The sequence below is a fragment of the Hyla sarda genome, chromosome 5 (genome assembly GCF_029499605.1).
Source record: "Hyla sarda isolate aHylSar1 chromosome 5, aHylSar1.hap1, whole genome shotgun sequence".
In the NCBI taxonomy this organism is placed as follows: Eukaryota; Metazoa; Chordata; class Amphibia; order Anura; family Hylidae; genus Hyla; species Hyla sarda.
This window is the reverse complement of record NC_079193.1, coordinates 330,307,538-330,334,397: the sequence shown is the minus strand read 5'-3', so window position 1 is coordinate 330,334,397 and position 26,860 is coordinate 330,307,538. Positions and strand designations below refer to the sequence as shown.

Genomic DNA, 26,860 nt, shown 5'->3' with positions numbered 1-26,860 from the left:
CAAGGCTTGGAAAGATCACTACAGTAAATTATGATCTATCTACCATCACACATATTACTACTACAGTAAGGAAAAGTTCATGAACAATCAAAAAGTTCCCTAGTAAATGTTCTTAAAAAATTTGTTCCATTTCTAGGTTTCTTTCATCAATGGTTTTCATAGAAAAATAAAAAAGACAGTAGGAGATGTCAGCCATTACAGCTCCTTTACACATTGTCACCTACTTTTCAAACACATCTGCTCAGTGATACATTGATACTATGCTTTCTGCTGTATTGCTGCATTGTTAAAGGGGTTATCCAAGATTAGAAAAACAGAGAGGATGTCATCAAAAAACAGCACCACATCGGCCTCAGGTTGAGTGGGGTTTTGCAGCTCAGTTTCATTGAATTGAATGGAGCCACTAAGAACCTGACGGCAGGGGTGGTTTCTGCTTTTGTCTTTTGGCATTCCAAGAAAAGAGAAGGTGACACCTATTGTCATGGTTATTTTTTTTCTGCATAACTTAAAAGGGGTTGTCTAGGGGTAAAACATTTTTACATGAGCCTGGGGGTAGTGTAATACCCACCTACCCCAAGTCCCCGCAGCTGCTGCGCTGACGCTCCTGCTCAGCCAAAACTGACTGACTGACATTTAGTTTAACTGTGGTAAGTATTTTTATTAATGTATACACTAAAGAATCTAGGCTTAGGAGTCCAGTGGGTGGTGCTTCCCAGTGATTGGTAGCTTTGTATGCACATTTATGCACATAAAAGAGTCAATAAAAAAGTAACTTCACCCACTGGACTTCGAAGCACAAAACGGAACCAAGGACCAAAGGATTAAAGTGTGTAGGTATAGAAACTCTTTTCATCCATAAGATGCTGCCTGTAGATTGGACGTGACAGGTTCAACAATCAATATTTTTTTTCTGGAAAAAAAACCTTTAATATTAAGAGGGAAATTATGGAAAAGGCTGACAGAAAAAAATTACTGTAAGGAATCTAAAACGCAAGATTGATCCTCACCACTTTGAATGTGAGTACTACAATAAGCGTTATCATCCTGGTCTACAGCACATGAATGTTTTACTTCCTATGGAATTCAGATTGTATCCCGCATATGGAACAGTTTCAGGAGACAGCTGTTTAATATCTTAAGTAACTAATTGAATAAATGTGTTCACCAAAGGATTGATGGACAGAATAGTAAAAAAAATATATATATTATATATATATATATATATATATATATATATATAATATATATAATAAAAAAATAAAACAATATAATATAAAATAACAATGGAAAGGTCAAAAGGAAGAAAATCCATAAGCTTAATACCAGTTGCTGATTAGCAGACTTTTTGCAAGAATGTATTGTATGTGAACTAGAACCTAAATAAAACACCAAAAAGGATATGTTTACAAATGTTTAGCTACTACTTGTGTCCTAAAACTTTTTCATGGGTGAGATATTGACTTACACATTAGCCACCTATAGGTGGCCCTACAGAAAGAAGATCCTTCCTTCCAAAAAAGTGATGGAGATACCTTTTTTAAAAGGTATCTATAAAAAAGATACAGTAGTATAAGGAAATGTATCTTTTTTTATAATAAAATTGTTATACATTTTTAAACAGTGATCAATTTATTTGTGCGGGCAGGGCAATAAAAATATAGCCGATAATAATAAGAATGTAGTGTGTGTGTGTTTTTCACTTTTTTTTCTTTATTTTTTAGGTGGTACTACTACTCCCAGCATGGAACACACTGTTCCATGATGGGAGTAGTAGTACCTGCACTAATTGACAGATCGCCCAAGGTCCATTCCTGTATAATGTATAGATGCAGCCAGCCGCTCTTCTATGGTCCCCTGCACTGCCGTATATTTACACTATTCATACTTCCCGCAGAGCTGTGATTGGCTAGATGGTTTCAGCCAATCACAACTCTCTGTGGGAAATATGAATAGGTGTATATATACGTCAGTGCAGGGGACCATAGAAGAGCGGCCGGCTGCATCTATACATTATACAGGAGGATCACAGCGGGTGTCGGAAGTGATATCCGCTGTGATCTTTCCTTAACTGCAGGTACTACAGCTTCAAACATGGAACAGAGTGTGCTCCATGTTGGGAGAAGTAGTACCCGCAGTTAAGGACAGATCACAGCAAGTGTCACTCCTGACACCCGCTGAGATCGTCCTGTCTATTGCAGAGATGCGGAGCGGCTTTCTCCTGCGCTCTGCATCTCTGCACTATACTCCGGCCAGTGATGTGAACAGAACATCACTCATTCATATTTCCAGCTGAGAGCTGTGATTGGCTGCAACCATCCGGTCAACCACCACTCTGGGCGGAAAATATGAACGAGTGATGTTCTATTCACATCACTGGCCGGCCGGAGTATAGTGCAGCACTGTATAGAGCCACTCCGCATCTCTGCTATGTTATGGACAGTCGCATCGGGTGTCAGGAGTGACACCCAGGGTTATATATCTATTAGTACAGGTACTATTACTCCCATCATGGAACAGTCTGTTCCATGCTGGGAGTAGTAGTACTACCCAAAAAATTTAAAAAATAAATAAATAAATAAAAAAGCGAAACACACATACAAACTTTATTAAAAATTAATTAAAAGTTCATTATAAAAAATAAAAATTTCCTTAAATAAATTTTTTTCCATCCCTACTACATCCTTTTTTTTTGGTACCCAACACATTTAAAATAAAACCGCCAAAAGGGGCCAAAAATGCAATTTCAACTCAAATGCAAAAACGCCAGAAAACGTCAGACGCAGGAAATTGCACCGGCGAAAAAAAAACAAGTGGAATCCTAGCCTCAGAAGGAATCAGATATGTATAGATTTCTCAGGGAGTACTGAAATGCATTAAGTCACCTGAGGCTTAAATCTTTTTTTTCTTTTTACCTAAATCCCTTATTGCTACTTAGGGTTCATTCACATTGCTGCCATGCTCCAGCAAAGGAAGTTCCATCGGAAGGATGGGAGTTAAAGGGGTATTCCGGGCAAAAACATTTTATCCCCTATCCTAAGCATAGAGGAAAAGATATCTTATCGCTGGGGTCCGGCCCCTCCCATAGACATGAATGGAGGGGGCGTGGCGTGACATCACGTCCCCAGTCCCAGAAACCCAGAGGTTTCCGAAACTGCGGGTTTCCGAATGCGGGTGCTGCAGGGAGATCGCGGGGGGTCCCAGCGGAGGGCCCCCCGCAATCAGAAATCTTATCCCCTATCCTTTGGATAGGGGATAAAATGTTTTTGCCAGGAATACCTCTTTTAAGCAGAGAAAAAAAATGGTGCATGTCCGAAGTTTTTTCTCTGCTGTAAAATACCAGATCCCTGACTTACCCCCTTTAAGTCATTTTGATTCGTCATGACCCATTGATCTTGTACCTCAACCCATAAAGGGTCAGTTTGGAGCAAAGAAAAAAAAAGAGGAACAACGGCAGTGTGAAGCCTTAAATGGCCACTATCACCAAAACTATATTTTTAAAAACAATAGAGCCTCGGAAAATAAGTATCTCTCTAATACTTTTTCATTTTTTCCCCCACAGTTTCCTTTGGAAAACTGCTCCTATAAAAGTGGCCAATAGAGGTCCTCATTAAATGTCCCACACCTGTCACTATGGTCTTTCCTAAGTTAGCAACATAAGCATCTCAGTAGGAATACAGGAAGTGAAGGGGAGGCTTTACAAGCCTGTGTACACTCCCTGTGTGAAGATCCCCGAAACACTGAGAGCTGGGGAGAGCAGGCAGTGAGTGAGCTGCTGAGATTGGCTGAGAGGAGGCCACACCCCCTCACACCTCCCTAGCTCTCAGCAGTATCTAGTGAGAGGAGAAGGATTCAGTGCACAGCTCTGTCCATAGCATAGAGAAGGAGCAGAAGCGTGACAGCATGTTCACCCTCATACAGCAACATGTACTCCGGTAGTAAGGGGATGGGGAGAGGGTTTGTTACAGTGTGCCAGCCCAGTATTAAGGAGATTACATGAGGAGGACAGCTGACAGCTCAGTGACACACAGTGAGGGAGGAAGTTTAGTCATGTACAGTGAGGGACACGCCCCCTGCCTGTGAGAAGATGAAAATTCAGTGTGATCTGATATAAGCTGATTTTAAAAGAAATACAGAAGCTAGACACATAAGCTATATGTACATGATTAGGATGAGGTACTGAGTAACATATAACTTTTTTTTTTCTGTGACCTGATAAGTATGCTTTAAAGGGGTTAGCCACCATAAGGTGATTTTAGTACAAAACTGACAACTTTTTGGGAACTCTGGTTTTTCCTGTTGGATTTGGTTCTCAAACTACACATCCCATAGTTCCATGCTTATAAGTTTGAGGTCACTTTTCTCCTTCCCACACATCAGCCACCCCCACCCATTGAAGCACAAATGAGCTGCATCCATTCAGCGATTCCTAAGGCTGGGTTCACATCACGTTTTCAGCCATACAGGACCGCATATGGCTGGGAGCAGCTAAAACTGGGAGCTCCTGAATCCCTGCCGTATGCCGCCCATATGTATTTCATTTCAATGACCACGGTTTTAGGTCCAGTGGAAAACTGCATATGGAGCAAAAATGAGCCAACCGGAGTCAGCGTTTCACTCCAGTTGGCTCATTGAAATGAATTACATATGGGCGGCATACGGTAGGGATACGGGAGCGCCCGGTTTTAGCTCCCCCCAGCCAGTCCCGTATGGCTGAAAACGTGATGTGAACCCAGCCTAACCAGGGTGCCTACAGCTGTTGCAAAATAATCTCTCTTCCACCCAGCAGTCGCTCCACCCATTGAAGCAGGATAGGCTCCCTTTGCACAACTGACTAGTGATTTCAGGTCACTGCAACCTGGGAAATCCAGAGACCTGAGTAATTTTGTATGCTGTTAAAAATAAATATTGAGGCAAAAATCACATAAGAATTGCGAGATCTCCATGCCACACCGGTACAGAAACTATATTATGAACTACACTAACTTTACAGCCCCTGTAGCACAGGATTATGTAAAAAAAAAAAAAAAAAAAGACACTGAGAAAAAAAGGAACATATTATAAAAATCATTAAAAACATGTTTCCCAACCAATGTGCCTCCAGTTGCTGAATAACAACAACTTCCAGCATGCCCTGACAACTCTGTGTTGTGCGGTTCATCTTTTACTACTGTAAATAGGCATTGTCATTTGGAAAAACTTTTGACAGGTCCTAGTTTCATGTCAATAATTTTGATTGGCGGGGGTCTGAGTGTTCAGACCTCTGCCAATCAGGAGAACGAGCCAGTAGAAGTCTGCGCTCAGCGCGTTCTCTCCTGGCTCTGTGACACATGATTAAGAAACACTCTCCTGGTTCCTTTCCCTGATCGGTGGAGTTCTGAACACCCAGACCCCCGCCAATCAAAACTTTTAACAAGTTGCAAGGACATGTCAAACATTTTTTTAAGTGACAGGTACACTTTAAGCATATCAATGTCAATGTTGAAAGTAGAACACAATGAATCAGAAGTATCCCTCTCTTCTATCACCCAAAAAGCTTGGACTTAAAGGGGCGAAGTTGAGAAAAATAAAAATGTCCCAAAGCCCCCACAATACCTGTTATGTGTCTCCTGTAGTTATCCTTGTAGTCCATGTGGTTTTGGCAGCTCATTTGGCCCTGATGTCTTCTAAATACCTTTTTCCTTGTTTGCAGCACAGAATACAGCTCCCAGAAGTCAGTGCAGCTCTGTGTAATGGCTGCCAGCCAATTGCTTTCACTTTCACTATCTGTGTGCATGCTGTGTAAACAGACAGCCTCCCACACTACATGTCTTTTCTTTTAAACTATCCTTTCCCCCAGCAATACATCATACTGTAGTCTGAATGGCAGCAGTCAGTGATTAGATCTATGTAGACAAAGGGCAGGGCTGAGGAGACTGAGAATCTTTACTGAGCTTCTCTCACGGGACACAAGGAGAGTGGGGGGGAGGTGTGGCTGTACAGCTAGAGCTCTAGATCAGACAGAGATCACATGGTGTTGTCTTGAAGGGAGGGGACTAGCTCTTACTGAGGAGACAAGGTGGATTTGAGAATTACATATTTATCCCACTCCCTGCATGTACATGACAGCTGAAAAAGGAAAACTGCTCTATATAGCTAATGAATGATATTTAGACAAATACATAGCTTGGTAAGAGGGAACAGATGGGCTATGGATTTACTTCCCTGGAGTACCCCTCTAATAACATACTAATATACTCACCAATGCATTCTCCCCATATAGAATATAATACTAAAATTACACCTACGAATGGTATATCGATGCAGAGCATGCAGGAGTGTATTTTCAGGGCTCAAGCTCTACAAATTCTAAAAGAGAAGCTCACAACATCCCTATAGGCCCTGTGCCTTGCTTATTTCCATATAGAGATTTTTCTTTTTCTGACCATATTTTTGCCAAGAAACATTGTTTCTGAGTAAGAATACGGAGGCACATAGAGGAGCACAGGACAATACGGGTTCTTATCAAGGGACCTAAATTGCAGCCCATGTGCTTCTGTACCCCTAAGGCTGAGAATTTTTCCTAGGAACATATGTTGATGATTCAGTAGCTGCCAATTTTGGCTCTCTCCATAACCTAGAGGTGTCACACAAGCTAAATAAAATAAACTATTTACTGTAAACCTCTTGTACCTATTCATCCCCTGAAATTCCATCCCCTCATTTTAATGACCACAAAGCAAACACAGGATTTAATTGACCTCGTTGTAAAAGAAGCGGAGAACTCTTCCAAGTGTTTTCATTGACTAGAATGGCATTACCGTACTAAGCAAACATTTTGTAAAGGTTAACTCAAGTATTTGGTGGCAGCCACTGGCTCTCCATGAAGAAATATGAACCAGTCGGATGGAGGCAAGATGTTTTTTTTTCTCCCTGTAAGAAAATGTGGTATAAGAATTGGTCCTGTCTTATTCTATCCCCAAGTGTGTGTCAAATATGAACCAATGCCTGGGGGAAGTCCCGTTCTCCAACAGAACGGATTATTCACATTTATCTCACAATCTGCTCTCAGAGTTCTTAAAATTCACTCTCTTGGCAAGTGAGGAATTATCATGAGGAATGAAATAATTTCATAACTATGAGATCATGCAGCATTCCTTGAAACTGACACTTGCAGGGATTGTCCAGGCTTGGGTACTGTTTTGACTTACAGGTAATCCCACTTCATTAATTCATTTAACATGGAAATTATTTGGAAGGATAAAAAAAAAAAAGGAGGTCAGGAAAACCACAAGTGCTTTCGATGTGGAATGGAATTCATAATATACACCGGATAGGCGATAATCTGCATTTCCTTCCAGGGACTCAACACCATACCAATATTATTCAATATTTTTGTAATTTCCTTAAAATATTAAATGTCAAAGTCATCCATGAAGAATCTGAGCAGTAAATGAAAAATGAAATGGGGATAGACAATTTGGAATGTCTTATGGGGAGAACTAAAGTGTTTGGAAAAAATTTCATCTTTAAAGGCTGTCACAACCTACTGGTCACATGAAGGTAACTTAACATAAAGATCTATACATCTTATGGAGGTATGGCTACATCGTTGCAACTTTAATTCTGCACAATAGTCATTCTCTGTGAAAAAGAGATGTGATACACAGGATTTAATGCTACAGATTTCAATGTAAACTAACTGACTGAACACAGCGTCAAATCCTGCACATCAAACTTGCACATGATAATGTACGTGTGAATAGACCCAGAAACATACATTATATTGCTCTCAATTCATTCACTAACAACCACAGATGTCACATATGCTTTACAATTACACAGAAAATATACCTTGTCAACACTCTTTTTACTATATGAAGACCTATATAGAACAATCAACAAAAGTAATAACTCGGCAAGGTAAACACTACAAAGCGCAGACTCATTTAGCTGCTTTATATCTGTGTACATTTTTTGACCCCTTTATATCTCTATAGGAAATGAGTCCTGTAAATAAAATACCATGAACATTAAAAAATAAACCTGCCAGAAAATATCAGGAATATTAATAAATAAAAGCTGCATATCACTACATCTTGTGTATTATGTGAACCCGGTGTAATGAGTTGTTTATGAAACTAAAAGTGGACACAGAATTTTTAGAAGGTGATTTAAGGCATTTTACAGCACAATGTGATAAAACACCCTGTTCTGCTAGATACATTGCTTTGGGTCCATGGTCAGGTTTAGACATTTACGTCATGCTCTAAAACTTCCTCAAACATGTAATCATCTTATTTATTTAAGCTCAGGGCTTTATATTTATGCCAAAGGAACATACAAAGACCTTAAGAAAACCTGTTCTTTGCAAATTTTTTTTTTTAAACGAAAAATATCTAAATTCTCCGACTACTCTTATTCGCTTTAAAAAAACAATAAATCCTGAAAATACAACGATTGATATGTGCACAAGTAATGGCTCTACCTACCAACCAACCATCAGGTTCTACCTACATCCCACATGCAATGTTCAGCCATGATATTGAAACCACTGACATTTAGAGTAAATACTGGTAATCTAGTGATGATGGCGTATGTCAGGGAATGAGGACATATTAGAGAGTATCTGAATGACTTTGACCAGAGCCAAATCATAATGGCTAGATGACTTGCTGAAAGCAACTCCAAAGCAGAAGGTTTTGTGAGGTGCTCTTGGTGGGCAGTGTTTAGTGCCTTCAAAATGTGGTCCAAGGAAGGACAATCGGTAAACTGGCAACAGAATCGTGTGAGGCCAAGGCTCACTGATGTGTGTGTGTGTGTGTGTGTGGGGGGGGGGGCGAATAAGGACCCTATCATACGGGGTGAGTATAGGCCAAATAGGCCAACATTGCCCTTAGCAATTAGCCCTTGACCAGCTAAGAAACAAGAGAATGTTCATCAGCTGGTAGGGTCATTTTGACAGGTTAAAAGAATCATCGGCGGCACATCTCCCTAAACAATAGGGGTTGTATATTGGGCAACTGATAACAGCAAAGGGCCGCAGTAACGATACGGTGATTGTTCCTGTAGCCCTCCGCGTACGATTATACATGCTCCGGTAGCTTGTGTCAATCAAGGAGATCAGCACTTGTTTACAGTGTGGCTCAGTACATCTACTAGCCCTGAGACTGGTCTGTTCCCACAGAAAAACATGTGTAGCACAAATTTCTAAATATAAGTTTCCTAGGATTCTTTCCGTGATTCTTTTCACCAGATTTTTCACGGTGGCCGTCTTGATCTTCTACCCTTCCCCCCCCCCCCCCTTGTCTTCCAGTCCTTGTCCTCACCCCCATTTGTCTTTCCCCTGTTCTCGTCATATCTCCCCGCTCTTCCTTTCTCTTTCTTCTTCTTTGTCCTTCCTTTACCTATTTTTTTTTGTTTTGTTTACTTTTTCTAGTACTCTCTTCTTGTTGCTCTTTCCCTTCTAGGGGTCCCAGGTTTGGCTTATTGGTCTTGCTTTGCCCACATGGCTCATTATTGCCTTCCATTATGTGGACCCTGTGTCTTATGCGGTGTACTGCGGTTTTGCTAGCCATTTCTGTACTGTTACATGCTGTTTTCATATGTGTGTTATATATTTCCTTTAATAGACAACGATTTATCATAAAAACAAGTTACTGCTGGCTATGATAGAAAAGTGTAAAAATACACTGGGCATCACAGATTGCTGTGCATGGGGCTGTGTGACCACAGATTGTTCAGTATGTAAGTGCTGATCCCTTTACACAATGGAAAAATCCTACAATGTGCACATGAACATCAGAATTGGATCAGGGATCAAAGGAAGAAGGGTCCTGGTCTGATAAATCCCAATTTCTTTAACATTATGTGGATGACAGGGTTCAAGGTTACTTACCAGGGGAACAGATGGCACCAAGATGCATTATGGGAAGAAGGCAAGGCCAGCAGAGGCAGTGTGATGGGGTGAAGGGGTCAGCCAGTGAAAGACAACTTATCCCTTATCCAATCAAATCCCTCGTGATCAGACACTTATCCCCATCTTGTGGATCAGTTGTCTTTCACTGAACAAACCATTTAAGATCTACATGGACCTCCGTAACGTGACCCTGGCTCTCTAAAAGGAGCCCGTGCAACAGACGGCACTCGCTCAGTTAATTTCTATGCGAGTGCTGGAGATGTTGTACTTGGGTCTCTTCGACATTCCCACAGAAATGAATGAAGCATGTTCTGTTTGCTGAATGCGCTCCTGTCAGAGAGCCATGGTCCAGTTATGAAGATTGCGAGGGTCCAAGTGGTTGGAACTCCCACGATCACCTGACTCTGGACAGGGGATATGTTTTCTTTCACAGAACAAACCCTTTAAATTGAAATTATACAGACCAGGAACACCCTTTCATGACTAATGGCACATACCTGTGAATTCTTATGTAGTTCTAAAGAAAGAATACGTAAACTACATCTTCTAAAAGCAGCCGTGGATTTGCACTAAAAATTTAACTATTTTCTGTCTTTAGAAATGATAAATGTGTCAGAATTCCTGGCTGTACCTGCTCCTGGGTAATCACTCCAGATAATCTTACCACTTTTCAAAAGCATAGAGAAAAAAAAAAAGCCCCAACCATAAAGCAAATAAGGTGTGTGCCAAGTTTTCTATGGCAAAATACTGCTGAAAATCAAGTGATAAATTGCCCCGTCTGATTTCAATGGGCACAGTGTAATGTTTTATTTGCCCTGTGGAGAGACTGAAGGAGAATTGGACAATTGCTGTCATATTCCTACAAAGAATGGACACGATCACTTAAAGGTCTAGGGATTTTGGAAGGGAAAGAGTACCAACAGACAGGCACCCGTTGATTACTTGACTGTCTGCATACTGGATGTCGGAGTTCCCAGATAAGTCAATACTTTTGGGAACACCACTTACTGCTTTTATTTCGTTGCTATTTCCAAAAATGAAACCATGAGAAAATGTATGAAAGTCTTAATCAAATATATTGAGAGGCCTGAAAACCCCTTTGATTTATACCTGTGGGGACTTGTGCGAGCGCCAGCAGTACTGGTGGCAACAGAGACTGAACAGCAATATATTCTCGTCAGTATCCAACTGGCCAAACCGCAGTGTCTCCTGTGTGTCATTACAGACGACCAAATGACTGTAGATCAGTTCCTCTGCCTCGGGGCACTGGTTCTGAAAGAGAGAAAGAACAGACTGTTTTAATAGAGGAACGTCAAAATATGTTCTCGTTGTCGTCAGCGCTCACTTCTATTGTTGGCCATTGCAAAGAAACATTTTACAGCAGCGTTTATGTCGAAGGGCAACTTCACCAGACAGTCAGAAGACTAAAGTGTTATAGGGGTTGACAGGGATAAAAAAAGAAAAAAAAAAGGTCTGAGAAAGGAAAAGCTCAATTCTCGTTCATGAACTATAACTGTGATTGCAGCTCAGATCCATTCACTTAACCCCTTAAGGACTCAGGGTTTTTCCGTTTTTGCACTTTCGTTTTTTCTTCCTTACCTTTAAAAAATCATAATTCTTTAAATTTTGCACCTAAAAATCCATATGATGGCTTATTTTTGCACCACCAACTCTACTTTGTAATTACATCATTTTACCCAAAAAATCTATGGCGAAATGGAAATAAAAATCATTGTGCGATAAAATTGAAGAAAAAACACAATTTTTTAACTTTTGGGGGGTTCCGTTTCTACGCAGTACATTTTTCAGTAAAAATTACACCTTCTCTTCATTCTGTAGGTCCATACGATTAAAATTATACCCTACTTACATAAGTTTGATTTTGTCGTACTTCTGGGAAAAATCATAACTACATGCACGAAAATGAATATGTTTAAAATTGTCATATTCTGACAAATTAAAAATCATTAAAAATATTTTTATTTTTATTTTTAGTGGTACCATTTTTGTATTGATCTGACTTTTTGATCGCTTTTTATACATTTTTTCATTATATAAAAAGTTACCAAAAATATGCTATTTTGGACTTTCGTATTTTTTTTTGAGCATATGCCATTGACCATGTGGTTTAATTAACGATATATATCACATATGTTTATTTTTATTTTCACTGTTTTTATTTTCAATGGGAAAAGGGGGATGATTAAAACTTTTATTAGGGAAGGGGTTAAATGATCTTTATTAACTTTTTTTTCCCACTTTTTTTTTAAATATTATAGGGGGCTATAACACTGGACACACCGATCTTTTACATTGATTATTGTTATCCCATAAGATAACATTGATCAATGATTCTGCAGCTTGATTGCTCATGCCTGGATCTCAGGCACTGAGCGGTCATTCGGCAATCGGACACTCAGGAGGAAGTAGGGGCCCTCCTTGTGTGCTCCAGCTGTTCGGGACGCCGCGAACGTCCTGAACAGCCGACTGAGCTAGCCGGGACTAGTTTACTTTCACTTTAGACACGGCGATCAACTTTGAATGCCACGTCTAAAGGGTTAAAAGCATGCGGCACCGCGATCGGTGCCGCGTGCTATTAGCCAAGGGTCCCGGCCATTGTTAGAAAGGGAGTGGACTCAGGACGTACAGGTACGCACTAAGTTCTTAAGTGGTTAAATATGGATACACTGCAATATCAGATATAACCTGTGGACATACAGTACGTGGCACTGTTCATGAGGGGAAAAAGCTAACAAACCCTATGTCTAATTTCAGATAACATTTTTAAATGTTTTACCCAAAACAAGACACATGAGATAGATATGAATTACTCCATAAATAGATAGACATGGCACTGCTTTCCAAGAAACATTATTTACAGCCACAAATAACTTTATAGAGCATTGTTACCAGGCAGTGTTAAATGGGCACTGTAAGATACGAAAACTTTTTATATGTTGTATATCTTAGCAAAACATTAACCTTTCTAATATACCTCATAAGAAAGCTTCATGGCTTTGTCCAAGCTGAAGCACAGGCATGGACAAAGTCTAGTAAGTGAGGGTGGGCTAGCACTCCTCTGCACTGTCTGATAGCACTCAGAAAAAATATTGGATACAAACAATTTTCTTTTTTCCCCCTTTTTTTAACCCCCGTTCGTTCGCAACATCTGCAACAGCCCTTTAGCGGAGCTCAACAGTAACAATATTTTACATACAATTTACAATACAATTTACATACAATTTACTTCATGCTTTTTAGAGGCTGAGAAGAAATGAAGAAATGAGAGAGCACTCCATAGCGTAAAACCACCAATGTGAGGTCCAGGGAAGGAATAAAAATAACCCTTTACCAGAGGCGGTTGTGTGAGCTCACACACAACAATCGTCAGTACTAGACCCGGTCTGCAGCCTCCCCAACCAAACTAACAATACCAAGTGGAGACTTCCAGGGAGCGGTGGGTTTCAGTGGTGCTGACCAGGAGCGGACACGTCAGGTGAGTAGAATGAGGACTTTTATTAAAACAATGCAACGCGTTTCACCGTGCTTGCGCAGCGACATCAGGCATATGATGAAGCCCTGCAAGCACGGTAACGCGTTGCATTGTCTTAATAAAAGTCCTCATTCTACTCATCTGACGTGTCCGCTCCTGGTCAGCGCTGCTGAAACCCACCGCTCCCTGGAAGTCTCCACTTGGTATTTTAGAGGCCGAGAGCATTCACATGAGTTTTTCCTTGGGCTGCTCGGACTGATTTGTTTTTAATGGTATGGTCAGCTGAAAGGATCGCTCACATGAGACCCCCCGGACAATAAGAAACATTCAGATGGTTAATCTTACCTCAACTGTGCGCATTGCAAGAAAACTATGATACCACTGACCCCTCTTATACGAGATATCTAATTCATATAAGTCCTAAACAGCCATGGCCTCCAAACTGTGGATCTCTCGATGTTGCAAAACAAAAACTCCCAGCATGCCTGGAGGTCTGCGGTTTGTAGACAATGTATAATAGCATAATCTGTACTTCGTTTATCTCAAGATATTGATGGCAGTTACATTTGACTAATATAGCCTCTCTACAAGCAAAAATCACAAGATATTCATTTACCATTCTACATGTGGTGGAAAGTACCCATGACATGAGAGGAAACGAGAAAATTACTAAAACAATTACAGAAATATGTCCTCCTGTAGCTCATGTTCACATTGCCAAATCCCTTTATAAATCAGCAAAGCCATTCTTCCATTGTACCTGTCAGCATCATACCCTGTGACATATGGCTTCACTTAATGAAATACACCACACTCTATCACTTCTCCCCCCACCACCCCCAAATTTTATCAAAAGTAAGGAAGCCCCACGTTCACACCATGACATGGGTGAAAGCATTTACATGCTTAAGACGTGACCTTGCATTTATGCATTACCCATGAAAAAGAATGGGGAATTCCTGAAGATGTGGACAACACTTAGGTCATCTTCGTGGATCTTGTTTTACTAGACATCGATGTGGATACCACACGCGCCTATTTTATATAAAATAATTAAATTAACAACTATTATATAAACCTAGAATGCTAATTGTTTCCATTACAAGTGATAATTCTTCTGTGCCAGCTGTTCCCTAAGGCTAAGGTTACACTATAGAACTTCCGTCCAGAATTCCGCTGCAAAGTGCACACTAGGGAATTTGAGAGGGAGACCTTCGGCTGCTGAGATTTCACTGGCAAAAGAATGATCTTCTGGCAGAATTTGCTACACAGACATTGCTGTCTATGGGGATGACGCTGGCCAATGAATCAGTCGGCGCTGGCTACACTCCGGCTGGAGATTCCGTAGTGTTAACCTAACCAAAGGGTGTGTCCACACGGCGGAATGTCCACCTGTAAAATATGGCAGCTAGCAGAATATGCCGGTGCTAGGACTGCTCAGAAATGCACCCTCTCAATTTCCTATACTGGGTACTGGCTCGCATTACAGCGAGAAGGAAGCACTGACTGGAAGGAGGCCACCTAATGTTGGCATCAAAATACTAAGAATAACACAGAAAAAAAATTAGCTAAAAAAAAAGTAGGTAAATTACAATTATGCTTGCCCTCCTCGTACCTTGGCACTCTATTTCCTGCTACTGTCCTCTAGGTCGCAATCCCTTCCTACGTATTGCTACACATGGGAGTCGGAGCTGGGAAAGCAATTTCCACCGGAACAATGGGCTAGAAATTTCTACCTTACCCATAAAGCAGTGAGGAGACCAGCTATTAAATCTTATTGCGATGGAATCAGGTTCCGGCGACCCTTCACCACTGGTTCCCTTCCGTCTCGAGCTACTGTTGGCGGTGTGGGACTGCTGAGGGCACAGTGTTGCATATATGGTGCGCTTGCCCTATTCTTACGCCCTTCTGAAGAACCATCCTTGGGGTTATCTCTAAAGTTACAGGGGTTCAGATCCTTCTCATGCCTGAGTCGGCCTTATTCTACATGTTTCCCATGGTCCAGTCAGATACAAAAAGTCCTTGGCGAAGCACCTTCTCCAGGCTGCTAAAATGGTCATCCCCAGGTGGTGGAAATCTCCTGACCCCACACCCTGGAGCATCTTCTGGCTCTCCTACCTACTGGTTTGGCCTGGTATGGTGCCACCTGGTCCCCTTGGATGGATTTTTGTTTTTCCCAGGAGTATAGGTCTAGTTGGCCTCCGGCTATTGCCCCTCCACATTCCTTCAAGCTTTCACTGTGGCCGCCGGCAGGCTGCCTGGTCTCTGCCTCAGCTAGTTCTTCCAGGTGTTTGCTGCTTTGCTCTCCATGGTTCTCTCTCTTCTTTTATCTTTTTCTGTCTTTCCTTTTCTTTTTTTCCCCATCCTTCTTTCTAAGGGCTGGGCCAATTAATGGAGTGTTCTGTATGTGGGGTGCTCAATGTGGCTTCCTATTGGTTTAGTTGCTCTCTGTTCTATGCTGGACCTGGTGTCGCCTGATGGGAAGCCCTCATTTCTGTTATTGTGTTAAAGTTGCCACTCCTTCTCCTGGGTGCTACCTCCCTGCATGTACTGCTCCCCTAGGTTACCCTTCTTTGCTCTTAGGTTGTCTACTGTATTTTCTCGCAGGCTTGTTCTTCCTACCAAGGCTATAGAGACATGTTACCTGTTTATATTCAGTATACTTGTATTTGATTTGTACTTTGTTGCTTTAATAAAGTAGTTTTTTGAATTTGAAAAAAGTGTCAGTGCAACTCAGATGCCCCAACTCTTTACGTTTCAATGTATTTTGGGCACAAACACTGGACTAATATTTATAATCCTGTCCTTAGCTGTACTGTGACTGTTCGCTTTATGATGCAAGAAGGCTAGTTTTCAGGGTTTTTTTTTTTGTTTTTTTTTAGTTTTTTCTCTCTGATGGAAAAAGCTGGATTGCCCCCACAGATGTATGACAACTAAGCTGTAGTTGCCACTCTTCCTCCACACTGTAACAAAAGATTCCGAGGGCTTGCCAAAAAGCATCACTGTCCCAAAAGACCTAATGCTTTAGCGAGAATAAAAGACAGGTGTCCAGCCAAACCCAAACCTCTGTCTTCTGTTACCAATGGCTTGTATGGAAGTGGCCTAATGGTTTTGGATGTTCCTATCTAGCTAGTAAGGAGACGCAAAGAAGTTCTTCTACATTTAAGTGCATTTTTTTAAACATGACACTGAAAACAGCATTTTTACAGTGATATCTGAACCAGCTGCAAGGATTTACATCACACTAGCTCTTATTTTATGAATGTCCTCCTGCAACAAGCAAAGCCATGGAATGCCCTTAAAAAAGAATGTTTGATATAAACCAGATGTTTTATCTTGTAGTAGTGCGGCTGCTGTAGTGCCATGTTAGGTGATTAATCCCGACGCTTCTCTGCTCTCCAGGCATATAAATAACAATGACTTTTGTTTTTCTTCAGCTAATTCATGGGAGGAGCACCCACCGGACCCAGGGGAGGACGAGGGGATAGCTTTATTAGCCAATGGGGGTTAGGGATAAGAATTCTGGCTCCCAATGTTACACATACTATTAATTACAAAAGACAAAACTGCTAGAGAAGGGAGTTGAAGAGAATCATATGGAAGGACTCCTGTATTGCACAAGCACTCCATTAAAGGCTCTCTATGGGGTGCAATTGACCAGCGCGTGCCTGGTGTCCAAGAGGTTACACAATAAAGATTAATGACTTGTGTTCCTCTGTTAATTAAGTGTTTCAGAAAGGTCATCCTGTACAGCAGCAAGCTCGCCATGACTCATTTGTAACATCCTGTAGGGTGGTTTGGTCTGCAATGGAAATCTCAACATAGAAGATTGTCGGCAAAAAAAAAGATAACCTGGTACATCTAGTCTGCCCTAAAATTATTTATTTGTTATATTTATGTTGTAAAGTTGAGTAGCCGTATTAGTCCAGTGATGTGAAGTCCAGTGAAAATATGAATAAAAAGCGATCAAAAAGTCCGATCAATACAAAAATGGTACCGCTAAAAACTTCAGATCACTGGGCAAACATTGAGCCCCGTACGTGGAAAAATAAAAAAGTTATAGGGGTCAGAAGATGACAATTTTAAACGTATACATTTTCCTGCAGGTAGTTCAAAAAATGTTGCAGTATCTTGTAATACTTTACTTTTTATATTGGACTAACAGAATTTTGTAGAGAAAAGCTTTCGGGATTCCTCCCTTTATCAAGTCCAAAGCAAATCTAAACTCACAAGCAGAAGACACAGGTTGCATCTGACAAATATCAAGGGTTTAAGACAATAGATGTGGAGAACTCACATTAAGATGGGCCATATAAGACATCTTATTGTGAATTCTCCGCATCTATTGTCTTAACCCCTGCATATTTGTAGATGTAACCTGTGTCTTCTGTTTATGAGCTTAGATTTGCTTTGGACTTGATAAAGGGAGGAATCCCGGAAGCTTGTCTCTACAAAATTCTGTTAGTCCAATAAAAAAAGGTATTACAAGATACTGCAACATTTTTTGAACTACCTGCAGGAAAATGTATACATTTAAAATTGTCATCTTCTGACCCCTATAACTTTTTTATTTTTCCACTTACGGGGCGGTATGAGGGCTCAATGTTTGCCCAGTGATCTGAAGTTTTTAGCTGTACCATTTTTGTATTGATCGGACATTTTGATCGCTTTTTTTTTATTTTTTCAGGATATAAAAAATACGCTATTTTGGACTTTTGATTTTTTTTGCGTGTATGCCATTGACCATGTGGTTTAATTAACGATATATTTTTATCTTTGAATATTTTATATTTGAATCTGTAGGCGCTGACATTTCATACAAACAGATGAAAAACGGATGCAAAAGGATGCCACTAAATGGCATCCTTTTGCATGCGTTTGTAGTATGGTCCGTTTAGGAGGCACTGACGGGAGAAAATTGGGATGGGAGAAAATCGGGACGGGGGAAAACGGCTGTGCGAACCAAGCCTAAGAAAATGCTGTCCACACAAAACGACAAGCGGGGAAAGGAGAAATGAATCAAAGTAGTAGACAATAGGCCCATGTTAACTATGGAGGAGGTACAAAGACCAACAGCTGAGGCGGAAGAATCGGTCCACTGGACAACTATCAGTCATGTACTACACAAATCTGACCTTTATGGAATATGGAATAAGAAAGCCATTGTTCAAAGTGAGCCATAAAAATCCCATTTGAAATTTGCCACAAGTCACGTGGAAGACACAGCAAACGTGGAAGTAGATGCTCATGGCAGATGAAACAGCAATTTAACTTTTAATCTTAATGCAAAATGCTATGTATGGTGGAAACCCAACATAGCCCATCACCCTGAGCACACCTTCCCCACAGTAAAACATGGCGGTGGTTGCATCATGATGAGGGGATGCTTCTCTTCAGCAGGTACAAGGAAACTAGTAGAAATTGATTGAAAGATGGCTGGACAACATATATGAATGATAGATAGATAAATACAATACATGCAGTGGTACCTGCTGCCCATATGCTTCTGTTGTAATTAACCCTTTAAGGACATTGCTTTTTTCCATTTTTTCATTATCACCTAAAATTCTATATGATGGCTTATTTGTTGCGTCACTAATTCTACTTTGTAATGACAGTCATTTTACCCAAAAAACTACGGTGAAACGGGAAAAAAAATCAATGTGCGACAAAATTGATGAAAAAACACTATTTTTTAAGTTTTGGGGGCTTCCGTTTTTACGAAGTACATTTTTAGGCAAAAATGATACCTTATCTTTATTCTGTAGGTCCATACGGTTAAAATGATACCCAACTTATATAGGTTTGATTTTGTATCACTTCAGAAAAAAAATCATGAATACATGCAGGAACATTTTTATGTTTAAAATTGTCATTTTCTGAGCCCTATAACTTTTTTATTTTTCCATGTTCAGAGGGCTATGAGGGCTCATTTTTTGCGACGTGATCTGAAGTTTTTAGCTGTACCATTTTTGTTCTGATCAGACTTTTTGATCATTTTTTGTGCTATAAAAAGTGATCAAAAATGCTCTATTTTGGACTTTGGAATTTTTCTTTGCGCGTACGCCATTGAACGTACGGTTTAAAATGCGGTATATTTTTAAAATTTGGACATTTTTATTTACACTTTTTTTTTATTCTTGGAAATGTCGGGTGATTCAAACTTTTATTAGGGGAAGGGATAATTGAAAGGGTTAATGATTTTTTTACACTTTTCTTATGCAATATTATAGCTCCCATAAGGGGCTATAACATTGCATGTACTGATCTTTAACACTGATTGATCCATCTCCATAGGAATGGATCAATCAGTGTCTTTGGACTTCAGGCTTGAAGAATTCAATGGGCGATCGAACTACAGGAAGGAAGGTAAGAGACCTCCTCCTGTGCTACAGCTGCTCGGGATGCCGCGATTATACCGCTCCCTGAGCTAGCCGGGCACTTTTACTTTCGTTTTTAGCCGCACGGCTCAGCTTTGAGCGATCAGTGCCGCGCGCTATTAGTGGCGGGTCCCGGCTTCACTATGACGCCGGGCCTGTCACGATATGATGGCGTTATATCGCAGGACCGGGACTCAGGGCGTAAGTTTACGCCCTGGGTCCTTAACAGGTTAAAATAAATAAAAATATAGTATCAATCTAAATAGCACAAAGAACCGCATAAATCCATACAGCATAAAACTAAATGAACATCTATACCCTGTTCTAAATTATGCAAATGATACTTTTCTCGTTTACTTAAATAATTGATGTAAAAAACAGTCAGCATAATTCTCATGTTATCAACTATTAAGAGTTCAAATTTTATTTAACAAACATCATAATGATAACAGTATTTTTTTTTAAACATAAAAAACTTACAATGCACTGTTACAAATTATTACACACAGTAAGTTTCAAAACACTTTATAGGTTGTAAAGAACTGAAAATTTAAATTTGTTGTGTTTGCACCATATTTACAGAAATCAAAAGCTATTTCAATAAAACTTAACAACATTTTAACTTTGAAAAAATTTTAACAGGTCACGTTACATTTTAATATAGGACCCCTTATTTGATAGCAGCTTCTCAAGTCTTGCATCCATTGAACTTGTGAGTTTTTGGACAGTTTCTGCTTGAATTTGTTTGCAAGATGTCAGAATAGCCTCCCAGAGCTGCTGTTTGGATGTAAACTGCCTCCCACCCTCATAGATGTTTTGATTGAGGATGCTCCAAAGGTTCTCAATAGGATTAAGGTCAGGGGAGGATGGAGGCCACATCATGACTTTCTCTCCTTTTAACCACATAGCAGCCATTGATGCAGAGGAATTCTTTGCAGCATGAGATTGTGCATTGTAATGCATGAAGATGATTTTATTACAGAAAGCATAGTTCTTCCTTCTGTACCAGGGAAGAAAGTGGTCAGTCAGAAAATCCACATACTTTGCAGAGGTCATCTTTACACCTTCGGGGGCCCTAAAGGGGCCGACCAGCTCTCTTCCCATGAATCCGGCCCAAAACATGACTCCACCACTGCCATGTTGACCTCGCAGCCTTGTTGAAACAGGGTGGCCGTCCACCAACCATCCACTACCCCATCCATCTGGACCATCCAGGGTAGCACGGTACTCATCAGTGAACAGGACTGTTTGAAAATTAGTCTTCATGTATTTTTTTGCCCAATGCAGCAATTTTTGTCTGTGAGCATTGGTTTGTGGTGGCCGAATAGGTTTATGCACAGTTGCAGGACTCTGGAGGACTCTAGACCTTGATGTCTGTGGGACTCCAGAGGCACCAGCAGCTTCAAATATATGTGAATTCAGGTAGAAGACAGACATGGTACACATCTACAATCTTGCACAATGATCTAATTGCTTCTCAGCATAATTTCAAAAACTAACAGGTTGTTAGTATATACGTTTTGATCAAAAAGTACAAAGCCCACTCGCCAGGTCAAGGCCACCTATTTAGAGTGGGTCCCTAACGTCCCTAGCATAAAATGGCGTAGCACTGGGTGGCGACCACCACCGCCGCGACACCAGTGCCCACAGGGGGAACGACCCAACTGGCAGAGCAGCCCCAATGCCACTCAAACCAGTCCGTGGGTCGCACCTCCCCGCAGACACGGCGCCACGGCAGCAACGGGCGCCACGGCAGCAACGGACGCCACACAGCACCACACCAGTGTGAATAGGATGCTACAGCTCACTTACCATGCTCTCCCAGTCAGACTGGGAGGCTGCTAGGAAAGAAATGGCCCATGTGTAGCTAACTACTACTTATATAGGGTTGGGCTGAGGGGGTGTTTAAAAAAAAACATGTGTCTGCACTCTTCCCCACCCCCTCAGCCCAACCCTATATAAGTAGTAGTTAGCTACACATGGGCCATTTCTTTCCTAGCAGCCTCCCAGTCTGACTGGGAGAGCATGGTAAGTGAGCTGTAGCATCCTGTTCACACTGGTGTGGTGCTGTGTGGCGTCCGTTGCTGCCGTGGCGCTGTGTCTGCGGGGATGTGCGACCCATGGACTGGTTTGAGTGGCATTGGGGCTGCTCTGACAGTTGGGTCGTTCCCCCTGTGGGCACTGGTGTCGCGGCGGTGGTGGTCGCCGCCCAGTGCTACGCCATTTTATGCTAGGGACGTTAGGGACCCACTCTAAATAGGTGGCCTTGACGTGGTGAGTGGGCTTTGTACTTTTTGATCAAAACGTATATACTAACAACCTGTTAGCTTTTGATATTATGCTGAGAAGCAATTAGATCATTGTGCAAGATTGTAGATGTGCACCATGTCTGTCTTCTACCTGAATTCAGCTTCAAATATCTGTTTGCTGCTATATAATGGTAATTTTGCAGCTACTCTCTTGATCCGAAGCATGGATCTGGCAGAAATCTTCCTCAATGTGCCTTTATCTGCACTAACCCGTCTGTGCTCTAAATAAGCAACAAATCTCTTAATAGTGCGATGATCATGCTTCGGTTTTCGTGAAATATCTAATGCTTACATACCTCGTCCAAGGCATTGAACTATTTCACTCTTTTCTGCAGCAGAGAGATCCTTTTTCTTTCCCATATTTCTTGAAAATAGTGCTCTGCTTAATAATGTGGAACACCTTTAGTAGTTTTTCCTTAAATTGGGCTCACCTGGCAATCAAATTATCACAGGTTTCCGAGATTGTTTCCAGTGAGCAAAAGTGCCCTGAGACACAATGCCATCCATGAGTAAAACTGAAAAACTAAATATTTAATCTTTGTGACACTGGTTAACGACCAAGGACGTGTATACACGTCCTTGTGCTGTTAATGGGGTATGGCGGAGCTCTCGACTCAAGCCCCCGCCATGCTGGACGGCCCTCAGCTGATTCTTGTAGCTGAGGGCCAGCGTTAATAGCTGACATGTCGCGACCGGCTATTGACCCTTTAGATCGCTGCTGTCAAAGCTGACAGCGGCGTCTTAAGGAACCTGTAAACACATTGATCTGTATGAGGAATCTAATGATTCCTCCTAAAAGTCGCCTAAGGGGACTAATAAAGTGTAAAAAGTAAAAAAAGTTTAAGTAAAAAAAAAACACACATTTGCTTATTAAAAGTTTAACACCCCCCCCCCCCTCTTTTCCCAAATTCCATATTAAAAAAAACATAATAAAAATAAACATATGTGGTTTCGCCGCATGCGTAAATGTCCGAACTATAAAAATATAACGTTAATTAAACCGCACGAAACAAAATGCCAAAGTCCAAATTTGCATATTTTTGGTCACTTTGTATGCTCTGAAAATTGTACCGATCAGAAAGTTCTATCAAAACAAAAATGGTACCAATAAAAACTTCATATCATGGCGCAAAAAACAAGCCCTCATCTGGGCTTGTAGGTGGAAAATTGAAAGCGTTATGATTTTTAGAAGGTGAGGAGGAAAAAACGAAAGTGCAAAAATGAAAAAAACTGGGGTCCTTAAGGGGTTAAAAATCATTTGCATAATAATTTGAAACAGGGTGTAATATATACTGGTCCAAGAGAGGCCAATAGAACAGTCTTCGGCTATGTTCACATGGCACATTTTCCTGAGTGTAAAAATACACAGTGAAATCCCAACGGGTAACCTCAGATTTTTGCCAGATACTTTGACAGTTCATGGGGCTTATTGTCATCTTAACTCTTTAAAGGCGCATTACTAAAAAATAAAAAATAAGATTATATGTCACTTCTTATTGGCGTACATGAAATAAGTGCACCAAAAGTATAAACTGAGGTGCATATTCTTATTGAGAATAATGGGGTGCGCATTGCAGCTGTCACTTCAGCACATGAGGTGAGCCAAAATACAATGGGGTCCATCAGGTCAATAGGATTCTATTGGCATGTTTCACGTATATCCAGAAGCTTTCTCAGAGCATACAGCAAATGTGCACTACTAGGGCATTATGTCAAGACTTTCGCCATACCTTCAATTTAAGGCTTTGAAAATGAACACAATTTTTTATTATATATAAACTTTTCACTATAGAAACCATATAACTACTAGAAAACAAACTATTAAGATTATGGGTGTAACTAGAAGCTAAGAAGTCAATTCCACCAAAAATAAATAATTTTATTATGACTTTACCTGTGCAGCTGCTTTCCATTATGAACATGTGTTCCTGAGATACACAACGCTCACATGTCAACTCCACAGGAATAAACAGAGGCTTGTCACAGCACAGCTGATGTCCACAAGCAGTGTTTCTCAACCAGTTTGACTCCAACTGTTGAAAAACTAAAACTCTCAGCATGCCCGGACAGCCAAAGACTATGCCTGCAGATCCCATAAATCCTGCACACGCCCACACCGCAGACTCGGCCTCTATTAGTTATAGGTTTCAGCTGAGTTCACCCAGCATTATAGGTAAACAAAAATACAATACAGACCTCTACATACATATATATATATATATATATATATATATATATATGTATATAAAACTAACCCTTAACTACTATATAATTTAACCCTTAACTACCCCCATTTGTGAGGGTTTGGTTTTTTGTTTAAAGTCCCATGCAAATCAATGGGAAATGTATCTTCCCACATAACTTCTGTACGGCTGGAGATATTTCAATACCTGGTCACATATTACAGGTCGGAATATGAGAACGGGATGAGAGGTCAAGATAGGAGGACGGGATGGTCGGGATAGGAGGTCGAGTTAGGAGGTCGGGATAGGAGGACGGGATAGGAGGACCGCGATAGGAGGACACGATAGGAGGATGCGATAGGAGGACGCGATAGGAGGACGGGATAGGAGGTCGAGATAGGAGGACTGGATAGGAGGTCAAGATAGGAGGACTGGATAGGAGGTCGAGATAGGAGGACGGGATAGGAGGTCGTGATAGGAGGACGAGAAAGGAGGATGGGAAAGGAGGACGAGAAAGGAGGACGGGAAAGGAGGACGGGAAAAGAGGACGGGAAAGGAGGACGGGAAAGGAGGACGGGAAAGGAGGACGGGAAAGGAGGACGGGAAAGGAGGACGGGAAAGGAGGACGGGATAGGAGGACGGGATAGGAGGTCGAGATAGGAGGTCGGGGAAAGGAGGTCGAGATAGGAGGACGGGATAGGAGGACGGGATATGATGACGGGATAGGAGGTCGGGATATGAAGTCAAAAGCTTCCTCCTTTGTTTATTTTCCTCCCCAACAAGTATTAGGAAGGTAAAACCGGGCAATGCCGGGTACTCCGCTAGTATATATATATATATATATATATATATATATATATATACACACATAGATAAACTGACAGACTATTTGTATATAGAAAATTATTGCTGTGGACTATTCATATAAATAGAATAGAATAAAATAAAATAGAATGATATATTATTGCACAATGCGTAGATATAAAAGTCAATTAAAAAGCCACCTAATGCATAGTAGTATAGTAGTGTTACTGTATCCAACTAGATGGTAAGTGGGGTTGGCAGATAGATAGATACAATGATGCCTGTAGTAGATAGATTGTAACTTGCAGATGGTAGTTCATAACATAGTTTGGTGCTCAGCACCATTCACTGCTCCGCTGTACAGAGAAGGATTCCGGGATGATGGTCCAGCTTTGTAACGGACCTTATTTCTGGAGACTGGCACGGCTATGCAGCCGGCCCGATAATGATGTCCTCCCGGGGTGGCACAAACCTGAATCCGTCAGTCTGATGGTGTAGGATGCGGTATACAGGCGGTGAGTGGGGATGCAAACAAGCAAGGATACAGGCAGCGTCCTCGTGGCAGAATGCACGCGCCTGAACAGTGGTCCCAAAACTGTGGTTCATGCTGTTGCAAATATAAGTCTTTTCTCTGAGGTGATCTGTAGTATTGGGGGTATATAGCAGCTAAACACGTTTCGGGGTGACCGCTTCTTCAGAAGTGGTATATCAAATACCCCATGTTGGTTCTGAACTTAGTCCATATGCTTTGATTGACATGGATTTCCGCTTATTATAAAGTATGGACTGGATTAAGAGTGCTTATATGATTACATAAAATAAAACAGAAGCAACAGCAGTGGAAGGGCCTGGGAGGGCTAAGAGGGGAGGGGGGGGGGGTAAAGGCTGCACGAAAACAGCCAAGGCATTAACCTCTGCAGCTGCGGACTGAGCAGAGACCTCCTGGGTGAGACCTCCTGGGTGTGGGGTGGTCCCAAGCCTATAAACCCAGTAGGAGGGGAACCAAAAGCCCGGGAACTCCAGTTCACCTCCTACTGGCTAGCAGTAGCGAGGCAGATTAACCGAAGGGGGCACAGGGGGAAGGAAAAGGACAAACCAACTTAAATGAAGGGAAGGACCTAAACTAACTAGCTCTATAGTCAGGGGTAAGCTAGTTATACACAGCTTGCCCCTGCAAATTTCCCATTTACTGTGGAACTAATTTCTTCAGATTTCTTTAGAAAATTAGTTATTTTACAATTTGAACATGTGTTGCAACGATAAAAACCTTTTAAATGAAGCCATGATTTACCTGTAAGGGAGCCAGGGTGGTTCTGTATGGTGGGGGCTATCTATAAACTAAGATTAGAGGCTTTCGTATAAATATTGGGAGGGGTTGAGGATATGATAGTGCTTAAAATTTTGTCTTGGTGTAATAAATGCCAGTTCTTTTTAATGATTCTTTCCACTTTTTATATTCATGGTTAAAAGGGAGAATAAGGCGTACTTGATCGTCTCCTTTAGATGTCAGGGGTGTGTCTTCAAAATATGATCTTCTATCCTGATTTTCTATTTTATCTTTAGCTTTTTGTAGGATTGTATTAGGGTAACCTTTCTCAATAAATTTATTGGTGAGGGATTGGGCTTCTAACTGGTACTGATTATGATTGTAACGGAGCTGGATGTGGATCCTCTAACCTGTGTGGCAGATGACTCGGACCGTATCGGGGAGCGGAGTCTAAGGTGCCGCTGGTCTTCACCAAAGCCCGCCACAAGGCAGGATGGGCTTGCTGCGGCAGGCGACACCCAGGTCGCTA

General features: G+C 41.2%; 1 protein-coding gene across 1 annotated transcript in view; it reads right to left on the bottom strand.

Moving 5' to 3' along the window:
• VPS13B (vacuolar protein sorting 13 homolog B) overlaps positions 1-26,860 on the bottom strand; it is a 1,225,788-nt gene that overhangs the window by 109,666 nt on the left and 1,089,262 nt on the right. The window contains exon 43 of the mRNA XM_056522379.1: positions 11,006-11,167. Coding sequence (XP_056378354.1) covers positions 11,006-11,167 — 162 coding nt within the window. The remainder of the gene's footprint in view (positions 1-11,005; positions 11,168-26,860) is intronic.